Consider the following 20,367-nt stretch of genomic DNA (forward strand, 5'->3'; position numbering starts at 1 on the left):
GAGAGAAAATGGAGACAGAAGAGAAAGGGAGTTACTCCCTCCAGGTCCCCACGCCTGAGTCAGACCCTCTCACTGTTTCCCTGTTTCCTTTACAACCACCGCACACCCACCTGGTCCCGGCCTAAGGAAAGGAATACAAGTCCTTGAAGGTTTTCCCGTTTTTTGTTTTTTTGTTTGTTTTTTTCCTTCCTCTTCTTTCTTCTGTCTCCCAGGCTGGAGTGCAATGAAGCGATCTCGGCTCACCTCAAGCGATTCTCCCGCCTCAGCCTCTGGGATTACAGGTGCACCACCACGCCTGGCTAATGTTTGTATTTTTAGTACAGACAGGGTTTTGCCATGTTGGCCAGGCTGGTCTTGAACTCCTGACCTCAGGTGATCCACCTATCTCAGCCTCCAAAAGTGCTGGGATTACAGGCGTGAACCACCACACCTGGCCCATCATGTACCCTTCTGATCCTACAAGCGCACTGTGAGGTAGGCCGGGCATGGAGTTTAGTTTCAGCTTTGCATTGAGATCAGAGCGGCTCTGAGAGGTCGGGGCCTCATCCAGGGCCACACATCCAGCTGGCAGCAGAGCCGCCTGTCGCCCAGCTCTCCGGGTGCCCGGCCTGTGCTCCCTGCACAGCCGCTTACTGCCCTGCCAGGAAAAGGCAGGCAGGAGGATCTTTCCACTCCCGTCAGGGGCTGAAGAACAGACGTCTAGGAGCTAAATTTGGCTGGGGGACTCTCCCAGCCCAGACAGCCCAGGGCCTGCCCAGGGACCAGTGCTTTCACCCGCTGACCTCATGCCTCCACCACTACTCAGGACATAAGATTCAGCACAACTCAGGTTCAGCCAAAGGATACTAATGGGCCATGGAATAAATCCTGCCCAGAGCCCCGTTCACCTCAGGACTTGTCCTCAGACCAGGGACCTTCCTCCCTGGTCACTCAGTCAAGGAATCGCAGGAGATCAGTGCAAGAGTAGCCCTGAACAGTCCGGGCGTCGTGGCTCACGCCTGTAATCCCAGCACTTTGGGAGGCCGAGACGGGAGGATCACGAGGTCAGGAGATCGAGACCATCCTGGCTACCACGGAGAAACCCCGTCTCTACTAAAAATACAAAAAACTAGCCGGGCGTGGTGGGGGAGCCTGTAGTCCCAGCTACTCAGGAGGCTGAGGCAGGAGAATCGCTTGAACCTGGGAGGCGGAAGTTACAGTGAGCTGAGATTGCGACACTGCACTCCAGCCTGGGCGACAGAGCAAGACTCCGTTTCAAAAAAAAAAAAAAAAAGAGAAAAGAGTAGCCCTGAAGCTCCTCCAGCACACCTGGTCTTTGCAGGCCCGAGACACCCACACGAGTAACGGCAGTGCCTCATTCAGGAGGCTGAGGACTAAGCGAGCAAATGCAGGCCGAGCGCTTCCCCAGGCCTGGACCTTGGGTAGCGCTCACCTGTGTCCTCAGTGTCCTCATTGCTACACTGCAGCCTGATCGCTGGGCCTTTAGGAGGAGGGACGTGCCCTTCCTGTTGACAGGCCAGGCCTCTGACCCAGCCGTCTCCTCTCCGTGGGGCGGCAGGAAGGGCCCAGGACTCAGGTGGCAGATCAGGGACCCCTGGCCTGGCCTCTGCTTGGCTGTGTGATCCCGGGGAAGCCCCGCTTTGCGTCCCCCACCGCCTTGGTTTCTTCTCACTGAGAAGTAGAGGAGGTGGCTGGCTCTTCAGCAGGGCCCCTTCCACTTTGGGAATCCCCGGTTTCAGCAGCAGAACTTCCCCGAGCAGAAAGCCGCTGGGAACGTGGGTGCCCGGGTGGGAGGTGGAAGCCCCAGGGAAAGGCAGACAGGGTGCCCTGTGCAGGCCCTGCCTCCAGCCTGGCAGACAGTTCCCTGGGCTTCCACACCCGGACCAGGGCCTTCCAGAACCGCAGCTAGTACATGAAAGCGGTCAGACAGTTGACTCTGTTCCTGGAAGCTGTGGTTCAGGAAAAGTGGGAGGGAGAGAAGGAGGGAGAGAGCAATCGAGGGAGAGCAGAAGAGTGTGTGATGAGAAGGAAAGACAGGAGGAGGAGGAGCAGGGGGAAGGGAGGACACAAGCCTGGAACGGTGAGAAGAGGTGAGGCAGAGGCCCACGTGGAGAGGCAGAGCCTGGGACGCTGCCGCCGGGGAGGTCAGGGAGGAGCAGGGAGGGCGGAGGCTGTGAGCAGCCTCCCTGGAGCAGAGCGCGGAACCACCATTGCTTCTGACTTCCTTCAGCCTGAAACACTGCCTGGCCACAAAGCAGAAGCCGCAGTTGCTTTCTCAACAGGAGGCAGAGCCGTTGTTGGGTGATCTTCTTCCCATCCCCTCAAAGAACCTCAGCCCACGTCCCCACCCCCTTTGGCCTGGAGACACCAGTGTTGGTGGATTTTCTGGAAAACAGTAGCAAAGACCTCGTGTCCGAAGCGGCACCCTTCACCTCTGTGGTCAGGGCCACAGGGGAACCCGCACCGAGCCGGGCAGGAGCCGGCGGCTGTTGTCATGGGAACTGGCATCCCAAGGCCTGGCCTGCCTCCTGCCTCCTTTATCGTGCTATGATGGTCACTGCCCCCTCCGCGAAGCACCTGCCATGTGTGGGGGGGTTTGTGCCAAGCTCTTTCCATGCACTGTGTAATCCATGTCATAACCACACGATGAGACACGACGTGTGTGTGTGTGTGTGTGTGTGTGTTTTCTAGATACTAATCTTACGTTACAGAGGTTGGAACCAGGCAGCCCACCTTCAGAGCCCTTGTCTTAACTATGACCCTACGTTGAAATAAAATGTGGAAACCGCCCACAGACATACATCGTGGTGGTTACGGGTCATAGGAGCTGCCCTCCTGCCTCTTGGAAGCAACACAACCTTGGGAGCAACGCGACCTTGGAAGCAACGTGACCTTGGGAGCAACGTATCCTTGGGAAGCGACGTGACCTTGGGAAGCGACGTGACCTTGGGAAGCGGCGTGTTTGCTCCGTGCTGGTTTCCTCACCTCAGAACCTCGAGTGACAACTTCACAGAGCAGTTGTGAGGATTAAAGGAGCGTCCTGAACCCCCGAGCGTCCTGAACCCCCGAGCATCCCGAACCCCCGAGCACAGGCCCTGGCCCGGGCAGGTTCCATTGAGGGTTTGTTAGCACAGGAGTTCTGGAAGCCTTCAGCCCCCGGGCTGCTTCCCTCCAGCCATTCTTCCGCATGCTAAGAACTAAAGTGAAGGGATTCGGACCCAGATGAAGCATGGGTGCCAGGCACTGTGCCCAGCTGCCCGTGAGGGCCAGCAAGGTGCCTATGTCCGGTGAGGTACTAGGATTCTGGGCCCTGGATCCTGCAGTGCAATGATCTTCCCTTCCCCCATCTGTCCCTGCCCTGCTCCACCCTCAGCCACCTTCAGGGTCCCCACCCAAGGGTCAGGGCAGAGCGGGAGGCAGGGGGAGGGGGTCATTATCGCCGGCAGCACAGGGCTGGAGACAGAGTTAAGCCTTCTTATCAGTTCCCTGGGCTTGTGCTGAAATGTCCAGCCCAGCCCAGCTCTGAGGCACAGGCTCTGGGGAGCAGGGCCCTGCGGTTGCCGGCCAAGCCTGTCTCCTCTGGAATGGCCCAGGACCAGGGATAGGGGCAGCGGCCTGGGCACCAGAGAGTCACCAGACTGACTGTGCCGTGCGATCCCATGCAACCACTTCCCTGTCTGGGCCCCAGAGTCCCTGTTTGTGAAACTGGGGGCTGGGGGCGGCTGGATAAGGCAGCCCAGGCCCCTTCCTCCCCTAGAGAGTTGGGATCCTGTGACCCCTGGGAGGCGGCTGTGACTGTCCGCCCTACAGACGAGGAAGCTGAGGCTGCACACAGGACAGTGACTTCTCTACAGCACACTAGCTGGGCACAGAGAGGAATGACGGGGCTGAGCTCCACCCCACGTGCCCATGAAGCCTGTGAGCTCCCCAGAAGGCGCATGGAGGAAAGGCGTGGAGATGGGGGCGCTGCTCTGGGCACCCCATCCCAGGGTCTAACCCCTTTCTTCAGGTCCTAGGGGCCAGCTGGGGACCTCTCAGAGGAGCCCTAGACAGGCAGGCGCCTGGCAGCTTTGCAGGCCTGGGGGTCGCTCCTCGGCTGCAGCCCACAGAAGGCAGAGATGGCAGGGCTTCCTGGGCGTGTGGACAGTGGGCCCCATAACTGGGCTCTGATAACACCCCTCCCCTTATCAGTGGGTCAAGGACTGGGCGGGGTGCATCTGAGAATCAAGAGTACATTCCGCAGAAGCAAGGAAGGGGCAGAAAGGAAAAGTGGGTGCAGCTGAACCGAGGCCTCCCAAAGGCAAAGAATCCCCGAGGGGGCCCTGGCTTAGGGGAGACTGTGGAGTGGTGGGGAGTCAACGTAAGGGACAGTCGAAGCCTCACTTAACCCTCCAGGAGCAAAGGGGCCTGATCCAAGCGACTTTCCTGAAGCAACCTTAGAAATCCTGGGCTGGGGCTGGGCGCGGTGGCTCACGCCTGTATTCCCAGCCCTTTGCGAGGCTGAGATGGGCCAATCTCTTGAGTCCTGGAGATCGAGACCAGCCTGGCTAACATGGTGAAACTCTGTCTCTACTAAAAATACAAAAATTAGCTGGACACGGTGGTGCACACCTGTAATTCCAGCTACTCAGGAGGCTGAGGCACGAGAATCGATTGAATCCTGGAGGAGGAGGTTGTAGTGAGCCGAGACTGCACCACTGCACTCCAGCCTGGGCAACAGAGCAAGACTCCGTTTCAAAAAAAAAACAACAGAAATCCCAGGCTGGGAGGGACAGAGAGACCTAGGACCTGCATTTGGAGCAGGAGGCCATTGCCCTCAGAGGGGTCATGGTCTCCTCTGACACTTTGAGGAAAATTATGTCTGCCCAGTGAGGAAACTGAGGCCCAGCGTGTGAGGGGAGATGACTCACAGCTGGCTTAGGCCTGAAGGGCTCTTGCCTGAGGCTGAGTGAGTCAGTCCCTGCATACCTGGAGGCGAGGACCAGTAGGTGCCATCCTGAACCAAGGGACAGGGTGGCAGAGGAAGGGCAGGGCCTCCCCAGATACCGGGCCTGGCCTTCTTTGCCCCTGTGGGCTGGGACTCCAGGCAGGCACCACTTCTTCAACCACCCAGTTCCATAATTCACATCCGGCCTTGGCCCAGGCTCCTGGACCCCCTCCTCTGTGGCCCAGGCCAGGCAGGTGGGTGAGGCTGGGCCTACAGGGAAGGGCCTGAAGCCTCCAGGGCCAGTTGTGGCAGGACCCAGTGGGCTGGAGATCTGGAGGGACGTCCTGCATCGCCAGCGGCCAAGAGGACAGGGGCTGGGCCAGCATCCCCTGAGAATGCGCCACACCCCCGCACACAGACACACACGCTTCCACGGTGCCTGGGGGTGCTCATCTGAACCCTTGGGGGACATCCTTCCGTCCCCACCTTCCTCCACACCCTGGCTTCACCCGGATACAAAGGTGGCAGGAAGCAAACAATGTGGCAGAATCACTGGGACACTTGATAAAAATTCCTACCCTCCTCCGACACAGAGAGCCCGAGCCCCGGGAGCCTGGAGAGACTGAGCCAGGGGAGCCTGGAGAGGCCGAGCCAGAGGAGCCGGGAGAGACTGAGCCACGGGAGCCGGGAGAGACTGAGCCACGGGAGCCTGGAGAGACTGAGCCAGGGGAGCCTGGAGAGACTCAGCCAGGGGAGCCGGGAGAGACTCAGCCAGGGGAGCCTGGAGAGCCCGAGCCACAGGAGCCTGGAGAGCCCGAGCCACGGGAGCCTGGAGAGCCCGAGCCACGGGAGCCTGGAGAGCCCGAGCCACGGGAGCCTGGAGAGCCCGAGCCACGGGAGCCTGGAGAGACCGAGCCAGAGGAGCCTGGAGAGACCGAGCCAGGGGAGCCTGGAGAGCCCAAGCCACGGGAGCCTGGAGAGGCCGAGCCACGGGAGCCTGGAGAGACCGAGCCACGGGAGCCTGGAGAGACCGAGCCACGGGAGCCTGGAGAGACTGAGCCAGGGGAGCCTGGAGAGGCCGAGCCACGGGAGCCTGGAGAGCCCGAGCCACGGGAGCCTGGAGAGACTGAGCCACGGGAGCCTGGAGAGACCGAGCCAGGGGAGCCTGGAGAGGCCAAGCCACGGGAGCCTGGAGAGACTGAGCCACGGGAGCCTGGCAGAAGGGGGAGGAGCCTGGCAGAAGGGGGAGGAGCCTGGCAGAAAGGGGACGAGCCTGGCAGAAGGGACTTCCCTTAAGAAAGGGGCCCGGGTCAGTCTCGAAGGTGGTCCTTGGAGAAGCTCTGCGTGGAGTGTCAGCTGTGTGGTGGAGAAAATAATCATGATGATACTGGCTGCACCCATTGCGTGCCTACCGTGTACCTGTGTTCCCGATGTTTTGCACAAAACACCTCATTCTAGCCTCTGACAACCTTCCAGAAAGGTGACTTTATTCCCAGTCCCACGGTCACATTCTGGCCACTAGCAGAGCCACAGTTAGATGTGCCCCCAGCCCCCCACCCCAGGGGCCTGAAGATGTGTGGGGCCTGGGACCACCCCAGGGGCAGGACCAGAACCAGCTCCTGACTTCCCACCAGGAAAGAGGGACAAGGGTGAGACACAGCTGCAGGAAAGATGCAAGGCCGGGCTGTGGTGGAGAACGCCCCCACCCCTCCACTTCCCCAGGACGCCGCAGCCAGGAGGGGGCTGCTCCCAGCCTCAGGGCCCCAGAAGCCATAGGGCCGGCCCCAACCCCGCCCCGGAGGCTCCAGTGAGGCAGGGCTGAACCGGGCCAGTCTGGCGACTCCCTGGGCTGCGGGTGCCCCCTGCAGCCGGATGAAGGTGTGACTGGGCAGAGGCCAGGTCTTCCCAGCCTCGGACACCCTGACATGGTGGTTTTCTCTCCTATCACCTCCAGCTGTGGCTGGGAGCTGGGCCAGTCGGCTGCTGCAATTATTGTTGCCTTTTTTTTTTCTTTTTTTCTTTTTTTTTTTTTTTTTGAGACAGAGTCTCACTCTGTCACCCAGGCTGGAGTGCAGTGGCCGGATCTCAGCTCACTGCAAGCTCCGCCTCCCGGGTTCAAGCGATTCTCCTGCCTCAGCCTCCTGAGTAGCTGAGACTACAGGTGCCCACCACTGCTCCTGGCTAATTTTTAAATTTTTTACTAGCGATGGGGTTTCACTATGTTGGCCAGGCTGGTCTTGAACTCCTGACCTCAGGTGGCCTCGGCCTCCCAAAGTGCTGGGATGACAGGAATGAGCCACCGCGCCCGGCCTGTTGTCGCCCAATTGTAAGGAGGAGAGAGATGTCAGGTGTCTGGTGTAAGGTCACAGAGCCAGGTGGTGTTGGGTCCTGAACTCCGCAGATCCTGGCTCCTCCGTCCCGGCCCGTTAGAGCCTCTCCAAACCCTCACCCGGGACAGACACGCGCAGCGTGACAGCTGTAAGCGGCAGGCAAGGGTATTTAATGGGCATCGAGGGTCTTGGCACTCCCACCACCACTCCCACCAGGGGAGCGGCAAAGGGCAGGGCCCAGAAAGGCTTCCGCTCAGGGCTCAGGAGGTGGGAGGTAAGGAGGTGGGCTCAGGAGGCGGAATCAGGAGGTGGGTTCAGGAGGTGGGTTCAGGACGTGGGTTCAGGAGGCGGGTTCAGGAGGTGGAGCTCAGGTGCTGGTGTTGTGGGCATCTCCGCGGGTGCACGGGGCAAGAGGAAGGCTGAACCTCGTCTGGGGGCTCCTGCGGCAGCAGGGGGGGCACTGGGCCGGTGTGGAGCTAAACACAGAACAGGGGCATGAGCGCCCTCACCAAGACCCCGCCCTACAGCTCGTGCCAGGTCTCCTGCCCCGGGAGGCAAAGGGAGGGGCTGGCACAACAGAATGTGCTGCAGAGGCCCCGGGCACAGGGGTTGCCCAGCCCCACGGCGGCCTCCTGATCCTCCACCTCCCGTCTCTGTGTCTCATGGGGCTTCAAGTCAACATTTCCTTTAAATAAAAGAATCTCCCGCCACTCCCACCCCTTGGCCAAATTATAAACCATGAGACTCATCTCAGTCCTAAGAGTGACTGGCCCAAGGCCAATCAGCACATTAGTGGCGTAGTCATCATTCATTTGTCTTTGTGACTCCAGGGACCCCTGGGTATATTATAGAGGCCTGGGTCCTCCTTTCAACGCCCCTCCAGGGTAGGACCCTCCTCCGCCAAGCTCGGAGTGCTCCAGTTTCAGGGTCAGCCCAACCTCAGGGGCCTCCCCCCACACCCTCACAACCTGCAGACACCCCTCTCCCGACACGCACAGACACACAGGCGCACACACGCTTCTTACCTCCTGGGGAGCTGCAGCCTCACCACACCCTGGGGGGCCCTTTCCTGGTTGGTAGGTACCCAGAGGTTGGGGCTGGGGGCCAGGGCGGGCTGGGGGGTCAACAGCAGAGGGGGACATTGGAGGGTGCAGGTTGGGCACGGATGTCCAGTCAGGCCCCACCACTCTCTGCAGCTGGACAGCTTCAGCCATGTACCTGGGGAGCAACAGGCCAGATGCAGGGGCCACTGCCCTCCCTGGTCTGGCTCCCCTGCCCGCCTCAGCTTAGGAAGCACGCAGCCCAGGGCTTGGCTCTGCAGGAAGCTGAGGCCTCATCCAGGATGCAGCACCCCTCTACGCCATAACGGGGCAAGAACCCACAGAGCCAAGTAAGTAGGGAGGCCCCAGAGCCCCCAGCGCCCCGGAGAAAACCCCAGAGGAGCAGGCACTGTGAGTGTAAGCACCCGGGAGCTGTGGAAAGGAGCCGGGGAACCCCCCTCTGCCCCACCCCCAGGGCTCACCAGTTGGGCCTCTTGGTTTTGCCAACTCACTTGGGTCCCAGTGGTGCACAAATTGCTAAATACCAGTTGCTGGCACAGCCCTGGTCGAAGGGGTTGTATCCGTGAAGGTCTCTGCACTGGAGGGGGATGGAGACCGGAAGAGGAGCTCAGAACCAGCAGGAATGGCTGGGCCATCGCCCAGTGGCCCTCCCTGAGCTGGTCAGCTAGCCAGCGCTCAGTCCAGGCAGCAGCAAGCTGGAGGCTGGGAAAATGAGAGCATCCCCCGACCACTGCCCCATCCTCCTCCTCTTGGTCTCCACTGGCCACACGCATCCTCCTGCTACCTCCTTCCAGATACTGAACGTCACTGTCTGGAAGGTCAGTTGAGTGAGGCCCAGTCATATTTCCCTAACCGTGATCACATGGCGCAGGAAAATCTGGGCTAAAAGCCTTGAACACACAATGCAGTAAAGGCCGAGTCCTCCCCTGGGCACTCTTGACCTTGACCAGGTTTTCTCCCTCCTCTCTCCCCTTCACCCACTCACTCTACCCATCAGCCTCACCCCCTCCCGAACTCCCCAGGGCAGGCTGGGCCTCACCTGACTTCAAAAGCCTTCGCTGTCACGTTTTGTCACTGAAAGTGGCCCAGCAGCATCTCTGCCCACCACCAACTCCCCCGTGTCCCATGCCCCCCGCCCCTGCCGCAAAGGCTGAGATTTTCAACACCATCCTCCACCAAAGGAACCAGGACTCCATGCGAGGACAGCTGGCACTCCAGGAGGAAAGCTCTGGATGGCTCCAGAACGTTCACTGTCGCCACTCACTGTCACCACAGGGCAACACGCGTCCTCGCACTATCTGAGATTCTGCCGACTTTAAGGTATTTAAAGCATGTAAAAGCAGCGTATTGGCTGGGTGAGATGGCTCACGCCTGTAATCCCTGCACTTTGGGAGACCGAGGCAGATGGATCACTTGAGGTCAGGAGTTGGAGACCATCCTGGCTAACAGGGTGAAACCCCATCTCTACTAAAAATACAAAAAATTAGCCGGGCGTGGTGGCGGGCGCCTGTAATCCCAGCCACTGGGGAGGCTGAGGCAGGAGAATCGCTTGAACCCAGGAGGTGGAGTTTGCAGTGAGCCAAGATCATGCCACTGCACTCCAGCCTGGGAGGCAGAGCGACACTCCAGTTCAAAAAAAAAAAGAAGGCCGGGCGCGGTGGCTCAAGCCTGTAATCCCAGCACTTTGGGAGGCCGAGACGGGCGGATCACGAGGTCGGGAGATCAAGACCATCCTGGTTAACACGGTGAAACCCCGTCTCTACTAAAAAATACAAAAAACTAGCTGGGCGAGGTGGCGGGCGCCTGTAGTCCCAGCTACTCGGGAGTCTGAGGCAGGAGAATGGCGTGAACCCGGGAGGCGGAGCTTGCAGTGAGCTGAGATCCGGCCACTGCACTCCAGCCTGGGTGACAGAGCGAGACTCCGTCTCAAAAAAAAAAATAAATAAATAAAAATAAATAAATAAATAAATAAATTCGTAAGACTGACCAATACTTTTTTTTTTTTTTTTTGAGACAGAGTCTCACTCTGTCGCCCAGGCTGGAGTACGGTGGCACGATCTTGGCTCACTGCAACCTCCACCTCCCAGGTTCAAGCGATTTTCCTGCCTCAGCCTCCCGAGTAGCTGGGATTACAGGCGCCCACCACCACGCCCGGCTAATTTTTGTATTTTTAGTAGAGATGGGGTTTCACTGTTGTTGGCCAGGCTGGTCTCGAACTCCTGACCTCATGACCCACCCGCCTCGGCCTCCCAAAGTGCTGGGATTACAACCGTGAACCACTGTGCCCAGCTAAGACTGACCAATACATTTGTACCTGCCTCTCCCACGAAAGATGCTTTCAGATATGAATGAAACCAACAGCTCTTGGCTGGGCGCAGTGGCTCACACCTGTAATCCCAGCACTTTGGGAGGCCGAGGCGGGTGGATCACTTGAGGCCAGGAGTTCGAGACCAGCCTGGCCAACATGGCAAAACCCCGTCTACTAAAAATGAAAAACTTAGTCGGGCATAGTGGCAGGTGCCTGAAATCCCAACTACTTGGGAGGCTGAGGCATGATAATTGCTTGAACCTAGGAGGTGGAGGTTGAAGTGAGCCGAGATCACACCACTGCACTCCAGCCTGGGCGACAGAGTGAGACTCTGTCTCAAAAAATATAAAAAGGAAGAAACCAACAGCTCTGAAGCACTCAGCCCCCCTCACTGTCTCCACACCCGGGGCTCCTGCTCTGATTCTGTGTCTAACACTGCCTGACACTCCGCAGGACCAAAGCCAGAGTGGGCAGCTTCTTGCTCCATCTCCCACCCAACTCCCTTCGCCCCATTCCCCGCCAGGGATCAGGGCTTCCGGCTTCTCTCTCTGTCTCTGCGTCTCTCCCAAAGTGTTATGGATTCTTTTGGTGGTTGGTTCGCTCACTGTTTCAGAAACATTTGGGGTGCTTAAAAATGTTTCAGGGGCTGGGAGTGGTGGCTCATGCCTGTAATCCCAGCACTTTGGATCATTTGAGGTCACAAGTTCAAGACCAGCCTGGCCAACATAGTGAAATCCCGTCTCTACTAAAAATACAAAAATTTTTAGTAGGGTGTGATGCTGCACGCCTGTAGTTTCAGCTGCTTGGGAGGCTGAGGCAGGAGAATTGCTTGAACCCAGGAGGCGGAGGCTGCAGCGAGCCGAGATGGTGCCATTGCACTCCAGCCGGGACAACAGTGTGAGAGTCAGTCTCAAAAAAAGAAAGAAAAAAGAAAAGTTCCAGGGGCTGGTCTGAAAGCAGTGGTTTATCTCGCCTTTTCAGTAAGTTACAGATCCAATTCCTTGTTCTACTCTTTCCTCGCTGCTCACTACTGCCCTTGTCGTCAAGAAAAAAAAAAAAAGAAGAAAGAAAGTTCAGGCACTGTGCTGGGAACTGCACACGACATAAACTGGACCAGCCTCAGCCCTCAGGGTGGCGAGGGCACCGCGGGGAGGAGCAGGAACCCAGGCGCCGCCCAGGAGGCCAGAGGCTGAGCCCTGCGGGGCCGGGGACAGGCCGCTTCCCGTGCAGTTTCAGAAGCTGCTGTGTGCGGTCTGGAGAGAGGCTTCTGAGGCCTGACCACCGGCTTTGGCCGCCGGGTGAGAGCAGCGTCAGTGTGACAGTGAGGACAGCGGCCCGCTGAAGCCGGCCTGGGACGGGGGAGAGTGGAGCACGTGAGCACTGCCAGCTCTGTCAGGAGACTGGGCTGCGGGAGAGCAGCGTGGAGCAGGGGGAGGGGAGGCTGGCGATGTTAAGTGAGGGTTTTGCTTTGCTTTTAAGATGAGAGACAGAAGCATGTGTAAATGGTGATGAAAATGAATGGTGCCAGGAGCAGTGGCTCACGCCTGTAATCCCAGCACTTAGGGAGGCCGAGGCGGGTAGATCACCTGAGGTCAGGAGTTCAAGACCAGCCTGGCCAACGTGGTGAAACCCCGTCTCTACTAAAAATACAAAAAATTAGCCAGGTGTGGTGGCTCATGGCTCATGCCTGTAATCCCAGCACTTTGAGAGGCCGGCCATGGTGTAACTCCAGCTACTCGGGAGGCCAAGATCATGCCACTACACTCCAGCCTGAGTGACAGAGAGATGCTCCGTCAAAAAAAAAAAAGAAAGAAGAAAAGAAAGAAAGAAAGAAAGAAAGAAAGAAAGAAAGAAAGAAAGAAAGAAAGAAAAGAAAGAAACAGAGAAAGAAAGAAATTGAATGGTACTAATAGTAGCGACATCTGGAGCAGTCACTTGTACTGGCTGCTACTCTGTGTCTTGCACTCACCCATGCTGCCCATTTTACAGACGGGGAAAGTGGATGCCTAGGTGGCCAAGCAATATTCCCAGGATCTCCCTGCTGGTATGCTGTGGAGTTGTGATGTGAACATGTGTGAACTGGATCCAGAGACCTTGCTATCAACCACAGGCGGAGTTGCAACCCGGGGATGGAGGAAGAAGGGAATGAGATTTGGGGCATGTGAAAAAGGCCTGAGGTGGGTGCTGCGGGCCGCAGGAAGGAGCCCCGCCTGGTGAATCGCAGGCCACGTTAAGGTCCCTGGAGGCTGGAGAGCCTGGGGACCTGTAGTCTTAGCTACTTGGGAGGCTGAGGTGGGAGGATCACTTGAATCTGGGAGGTGGAGGTTGCAGTGAGCCAAGATCGAGCCACTGCACTCCATCCTGGGTGACAGAGTGACATTCCGTCTCAAACGAACAAACAAAAAAACCACATTCAATTACCATATGACCCCTTTAAGTATTTACCCCAAAGAAATGAAAACTTACGTTCACATGCCTGTCCACCAGTGTTTATAGCAGCTTTATTTATTATAATCTCCCAAACTAGAAATAACACAAACATCTTCAGTTGGTAAATGGATAATCTATTGAACATCCACACAATGCAATACCGTACAGCAATCAAAAGGAATAAACGGCTGATATGAGCAACAACGTGAATGAATCTCGAATGTATGTGCTGAGTGAAAGAAGCCAGACTCACAAGCCAACAATTCCATTTATTCTAGAAAAGGAAAAATGATAAGGACAGAAGACAGATCAGTGGTTGCCAAGAGCTGCAGGTAGGGGAAGAAATCGACTACAAAAGACCATGATCTCTGATTTTCTGGGGCGATGGACCTGTCCTAAATATTGATTACGGTGGTGATCTCTGATTTTCTGGGGCGATGGACCTGTCCTAAATATTGATTACGGTGGTGATCTCTGATTTTCTGGGGCGATGGACCTGTCCTAAATATTGATTACGGTGGTGATCTCTGATTTTCTGGGGCGATGGACCTGTCCTAAATATTGATTACGGTGGTGGTCTCTGATTTTCTGGGGCGATGGACCTGTCCTAAATATTGATTACGGTGGTGGTCTCTGATTTTCTGGGGCGATGGACCTGTCCTAAATATTGATTACGGTGGTGGTCTCTGATTTTCTGGGGCGATGGACCTGTCCTAAATATTGATTACGGTGGTGGTCTCTGATTTTCTGGGGCGATGGACCTGTCCTAAATATTGATTACGGTGGTGGTCTCTGATTTTCTGGGGCGATGGACCTGTCCTAAATATTGATTACGGTGGTGGTCTCTGATTTTCTGGGGCGATGGACCTGTCCTAAATATTGATTACGGTGGTGGTCTCTGATTTTCTGGGGTGATGGACCTGTCCTAAATATTGATTATAGTGGTGGCTGCAGGACTGTATCCATTTGTCAGAACTCATAGCTGTACACTAGAAAAGGGTATTACATAGGTAGATTATTGTTCAATAAAATACTTTTTGTTTTGGTTTGGTTTTTGTTCATTTGTTTGTTTGTTTGTTTTGAGACAGAGTCTGGTTCTGTCTCCCAGGCTGGAGTGCAGTGGCATAATCTCAGCTCACTGCAACTTCTGCCTCCCGGGTTCAAGAGATTCTCTGCCTCAGCCTCCAAGTAGGTGGGATTACAGGCACAAGCCACCACGCCCGCCTAATTTTTGCATTTTTTGTAGAGACGGTTTTGCCATGTTGGCCAGGCTGGTCTCAAACTCCTGGCCTGGCCTGAAGTGATCCACCCACCTTGGCCTCCCAAAGTACTGGGATTGCAGGTATGAGCCACGCACCCGTCCAATAAACTTGGCTTTTAAGAAATCCTACCCTGGCTCTTGTACCATGATTTCATCATCAAGCCTAAATTCACCTGACTTTCTGGGGGGTTTTTGTTTGTTTGTTTTTGTTTTTTTTTTGAGACAGTCTCGATCTGTCACATAGGCTGGAGTGCAATAGCACAATCTCGGCTCACTTCAACTTCTGCTTCCCAGGTTCAAGCGATTCTTGTGCCTCAGCCCCCTGAGTAGCTGGGACTACAGGCGTGCCCCACCACACCTGGCTAATGTTTGTATTTTTAGTGGAGACAGGGTTTCGCCATGTTGGCCAGGCTGGTCTCGAACTCCCAACCTCAGGTCATCTGCCCACCTCGGCCTCCCAAAGTGTTGGGATTACAGGCGTAAGCCACCGCACCCAGCCTGGGCATTTTTTTTAAGACAGGGTCTTGCTCTATTGCCCAGGCTAGAGTGCAGCAGTGCAATCACAGCTCGCTGACTGCAGCCTCCATCTCCTGGGCTCAAGCCATCCTCCCACTTCAGCCTCTGGAGTAGCTGGGACTATAGGCATGTGCCATCACGCCTGGATAATTTTAAAATTTTTTGTAGAGATGAAGTTTCGTTATGTTGCCCAGGCTGGTTTCAAACTCCTGGGCTCAAGTGATCCTCCTGCCTCAGCCTCCCAAAGCGCTGGGATTACAGACATGAGCCACGGGGCCCAGCCTGGACCTTTCTAATGGGGCCAAAGGAAGCAGTTGACTCGGTTGCCCACACCACCTTCTGCCCAATTAGAATTGTTTCCTCTCCATCCTACCAACCTTCCACAGACTTCAGGCTTCCCTGAGTTTTTGCAAAGGTGTGCCCCTCACCTGCAATGCCCTCCGCTCTGTCTTCTGTCTCTCCCGAACCCCTAAGCTGCACGTCCTACCCTACCATGGGGTCCTCCCCGAACCCTCAGTGCCTGAGTCTGCGCCACACAGCTCAGGACCGGCCCCCTCTCCGAGTGTTCGTGGGCCTCTGGTGGCTGTTACTCCCATTTCAGGTTCCTCATCAACACAGTGTGGAACGTAGCCTCACTCACCTCTATTCCCATCGCTCAAAGAATCCACACCGCCTAGCACACAGTAGGCTCCCAGGAGGGACAATGACCACCGAGCTCCCGGAGGAGGCGAGATTGGAGCCTCTTAAGAGCTGGGTCTAGAGGGACCTAACGAGGCGCCATCGGGGGTGGGGGTCGGGCTACCAGGCCAAGGGCAGTGGAGAAAGCGCGGGAAGCGCGGAGGTCCCGGGGGTGCCAGCTGACTCCCCACGGCCCCGCGTACCTTGACCTTGTAGGTGCGGTCGGCCGAGCTCACGGACACGGCCTGGGTCAGCAGCAGGATGGACAGCGGCACCAGGAAGCCCGCGGCGGGCACAGCCACCACGATGCTGCCCGGGTTAAGGATCGGAGCTGTGGGACCCCCACGCCTGGCCCCGCCCCTCAGGCCCGACTCCGCCCCCGAGCCCCGCCCCCGGACGCCCACCCACCCACCCAGTCCCCTGGTTCCACCCTCGCCCCGCCCACCCCGCGAAAGCCCGACTCCGCCCCGAGCCCCGCCCCGCCCCCGGACGCCTACCCACCCACCCAGTCCCCTGGTTCCACCCTCGCCCCGCCCACCCCGCGAAAGCCCGACTCCGCCCCGAGCCCCGCCCCGCCCCCGGACGCCCACGCACCCACCCAGTCCCCCGGTTCCACCCTCGTCCCGCCCACCCCGCGAAAGCCCGACTCCGCCCCGCTGTCCCCGCCCGTCCAGATCTGCGGTCCGCCTTTAGCACCCGCCCATGACCCCGCCAGATTCCTTTTTCTTTCTCTTCTTTTCTTTTCTTCTTCTTTTTTTTTTTTTTTTTTTTTTTTTTTTATGAGACGGAGTCTCGCTCTGTCGCCCAGGCTGGAGTGCAGTGGCCGCATCTCAGCTCACTGCAAGCTCCGCCTCCCGGGTCTATGCCATTCTCCTGCCTCAGCCTCCCGAGTAGCTGGGACCACAGGCGCCGCCACCGCGCCCGGCTAGTTTTTTATATTTTTTAGTAGAGACGGGGTTTCACCGTATTTAGCCAGGCTGGTCTCGATCTCCTGACCTTGTGATCCGCCCGTCTCGGCCTCCCAAAGTGCTGGGATTACAGGCTTGAGCCACCGCGCCCGGCCTCTTTTCTTCTTCTGAGGCACAATCACAGCTCACTGCAGCCTCGACCTCCCTCCCCGGTTCAAGCGATCCTCCCGCCTCGGCCTTCCGAGCGGCCGGGACTATAGGCACGTGCCACCACGCTCGGCTAATTTTTCTGTTTGTTTGTAGAGACGGGGTCTGGGTCGCCCAGGCTGGTCTGGGACACGGGCTGGCGCGATCCTCCCGCCTCGGCCTCCCAAGGTGCCGGAACTACAGGCGTGAGCCGCCGCGCCCCACCCGCGGGAGGCTTAATGCCCCGCCCCTTCTCCTAGCCCCGCCCATCCCCGGCCCCACCCACCTCACCTCGTCCCGGACTGGTCCTCCCAGGCGGCTTCTCCCTCTGGCCCCGCCCCCGTAGCCCCGCCCCCGTAGCCCCTCCCTCCTTGGCTGTCCCCGCCTCCTCCCTCTCCTTCCCCACGTGGGCGGATACGCGACGGCCTTGTCGGTGGAGAAGGGTAGGTGGGTCGTGCGCACCAGGAAGATGAGACAGGTGACCAGCAGGGCGCCTGAGTAGAGGCACAGGGACAGGACGAGCAGCATGAAGAAGCGAAAGTTGCGGTGACCGATGCAGTTGTTGACCCACTTGCAGTGGTGGTCAAAGTCCTGGGCGACAGGGAGAGGGCCAGGCTTGAGGACTTCCCCTCCGGCCCAACTTCCATCACCCCAAATCCCGAGGCCTTCCCCCTGCCCTCTAGGCCACCTGCCCTTGGCCCATGCACTGGCTTCCACCTGCAGGGAGAAACTGGGCCACAGAATGCCTCGTGCTGGCATTTCCCTCGTTAGAGCACAGTTGGGTCTCTGTGGTATAAAGGTCTCCTGTCAGAAGACCTTTAGAGAAAAGGCTGGCCTGGCCTTCTGTGAGACGCACCCTGCTGGAACTTTGGGCAGAACGGAAACCAGCTCTGGGCCTCCACTTTCTCATCCATTCGATGAAGATGACAGTAACACCCTGGCCCAGCCAGCCTCCTGCACTTGGAAACCTGTGCAGGCCGTGCTCACGAGGGGGACGGTCACTCAGAGCTGGTAGACCCTCCACCTTGGACACCCAGGTGAGGACAGGCAAGGCCTTCCAGATCAGGCGGGCAGCCAGCCTGAGGGGCTTGGGTATCTCATGTTAGCAAGCCCAGGGGTGGGACAGAGGGCTGCCTCTCCTCCCCTGGCCTGACCCAGCCCAGGACAGATGTGGATGCCTGTACATGTCAGCACCTCTGCAGGCAATGGGCAGCCTCCCAGGACAGGTGCAGGCAGGAAGCACATGAGTGACCAAGAGTGGCTGGGAGGTACTGTCACCCTTGGCCTTTAGCGGTCCTGAAAGACAGCTTCACGCCCAGCCCCAGCCCCTGTATGAGGGAGGCTCCTGATCCCAGCCAGATGTGGGGCGACGGCTGGTGGACAGGTAGAGGGGCTCTCACCTCCACACAGATGTTGCACCAGGGGCAGTGGTAGGTCCGGGGCGGGCGGTGGAAGCAGCACTGTGGGCACCACTGCAGGCGGAAGGCCCCGTGGTTCACCCACACCACGTGCACTGTCAAGGGGCCCTGCTCAGCGGAGCCTGGCTGGGAAGAGGATGGGGCACAGCAGAAGGCCCTGCGGTCACTCCGAGGCATCACAGGGCACAAGGAAGGGTGGGGACGAGGTGGGCAGGGGAACCCCTGCCCCTGAGCAAGCTGTCCAAGCTCAGAGAGGATGGCAAAGGGAAGACGGGTTTCCAGCCAGGAGAGTTTTGTATGAAACTCAGGCGTTTGGAACAGTGAGTGCTGCTCTAAGTGGCATTGTGTAGTGAAGGGAGGAAGTACAAACAGTGGCTTGGAAGAGCCCACTGACTTCTGGCCCTGGCCTGCCCAGTCCTTGCATCTGAGGCAACTGGGAAAACGCAACAATTCTCTTTTTCTACACCGTGGTGGCCTAAGAAGTGAGGTAGGGCCAGGCACAGTGGCTCACACCTGTAATCCCAGCACTTTGGGAGGCCGAGGTGGGCTGTTCACGAGGTCAGGAGTTTGAGACCAGCCTGGCCAATATGGTGAAACCCCCGTCTCTACTAAAATTACAAAAAATTAGCTGGGCGTGGTAGCATGCTCCTGTAATCCCAGCTACTCTGGAGGCTGAGGCAGAAGAATCGCTTGAACCTGAGAGGCAGAGGTTGCAGTGAGCTGAGATCGCGCCACTGCACTCCAGCCTGGGCAGCAGAGCGAGACTCTAGCTCAAAAAAAAAGAAAAGGAAAGACAGAAAGAAAGAAGAAAGGAAAGAAAGGGGAGGGGAGGGGAGGGGACGGGAGGGAAGGGAAGGGAGGGGAGGGGAGGGGAGGGGAGGGAAGGGAAGGGAAGGGAAGGAGCTAGGGCCACAGTAATGAAGACGTGGGGCGAAGGGGTCCAGAGGCTGGAGGAGGGGTGGTAGGAAGAGCAGTTTAGGAATCCCCTGCAGGTTCCCAGCCCTTGGGGTGCCACCTCCTTTTCCCAGGGGGCTGATGCCTCACCTTGATGTAAGATGCCAGGGTCTGAGAAGTTGAGTGAAACGAGACTGAAGAAGGTGAGAGCAAAGAGGGGGCCTGTGATGACGGGAAAGACCCACTCGCCGTTCTGAGCCAGCCACCTGCAACTGAGACCAGAGGCAGGCTCGGTCCCGAGCGGGGGCAGCCCAAAGCCACCTGCAACTGAGACCAGAGACAGGCTCGGTCCCGAGCGGGGGCAGCCCAAAGCCACCTGCAACTGAGACCACAGGCAGGCTCGGTCCCGAGCGGGGGCAGCCCAGCCACCTGCAACTGAGACCAGAGGCAGGCTCGGTCCCGAGCGGGGGCAGCCCAGCCACCTGCAACTGAGACCAGAGGCAGGCTCGGTCCTGAGCGGGGGCAGCCCAAAGCCCCCCACCCAGGGCCTGGCTTACTCAGGTCAGGACCCACAGACCTTAAAGCCAGATGTAAAAATCCAGGCTCCAAATACCCAGGCAGACTCATAATGGCTCCACCAAATGGCACCAGCACGACCAGCCACCCAAAGCTCCCAAAATGCACAGGCACCCTTGACCTCTGTGCCTTAGCACATCGGTTCCCTAGACCAGAATATCCCCCTTTCTCTGATTCTCCCCCACCGTCTTCTGCACTCCCCTGCCTCCATCCTATCATATTCTGTTTCCCTGGCTGTCTCTTTGTAGGAAACCTAACGCCTTGCCTGGGAAACTCACGGGAATGCGAAGAAGAGGCCACTGAAAAAGACCAGCAGCACCACATTGAAGGCAGCAAACAGGCTGGAGAGGACCCAGGGACGTGGGACCAGAGGCAGGGGATAGAGCTCCTTCACCTGGGGCGTGGCATCCATTAAGAGTGTCATGGTTGGGCCTCCTGCGCCTCCAGGGGAGGTCAGAGCCACCAGGCTTCCTCCCCCAGCCCAGCTTCCAGAGCTCCATGGCCACAGCGGCCTCAGAGCCACAGCCCAGGATGAAAGGAAAGAAGCTCCAGTGTGACATCACAGAGGCTGGCGGCCTTCAGCAGAACTGTCTGCAGTTTTCCGTGGCTGTCTCCGGCGACAGGCGCTTCCAACAGCAAACCCCACCCTACACGTGCTGGGGAACCGAGAGGCCCTGCCCCTGGCAGGCTGAGGTTGTTGGAGAAAATATGACCTTGGAGAAACACATAGGAAGAAAGTTGGTCATTTTCAGCCGGGCGTTGTAATCCTTGTAATCCCAGCACTTTGGGAGGCCGAGGCGGGTGGATCACTTGAGGTCAGGAGTTCGAGACCAGCCTGGCCAACGTGGTGAAACTCTGTCTCTACTAAAAATAG

At 57.9% G+C, this 20,367-nt stretch overlaps 1 protein-coding gene across 1 annotated transcript; it reads right to left on the reverse strand.

Moving 5' to 3' along the window:
- Positions 1 to 8,301: 8,301 nt before the first annotated feature.
- On the reverse strand, positions 8,302 to 20,055 carry ZDHHC19 (zinc finger DHHC-type palmitoyltransferase 19). Its single transcript, XM_028843529.2, is given in 8 exon segments — positions 8,302 to 8,361; positions 8,364 to 8,475; positions 8,810 to 8,895; positions 15,715 to 15,820; positions 17,024 to 17,196; positions 18,006 to 18,145; positions 19,068 to 19,189; positions 19,772 to 20,055. Coding segments are annotated over 8 exon segments (945 nt in total). The 5' UTR covers positions 19,918 to 20,055.
- Between the last annotated feature and the right edge of the window lie 312 nt (positions 20,056 to 20,367).

This window comes from Macaca mulatta, chromosome 2, assembly GCF_049350105.2.
Source record: "Macaca mulatta isolate MMU2019108-1 chromosome 2, T2T-MMU8v2.0, whole genome shotgun sequence".
Lineage (NCBI taxonomy): Eukaryota > Metazoa > Chordata > Mammalia > Primates > Cercopithecidae > Macaca > Macaca mulatta.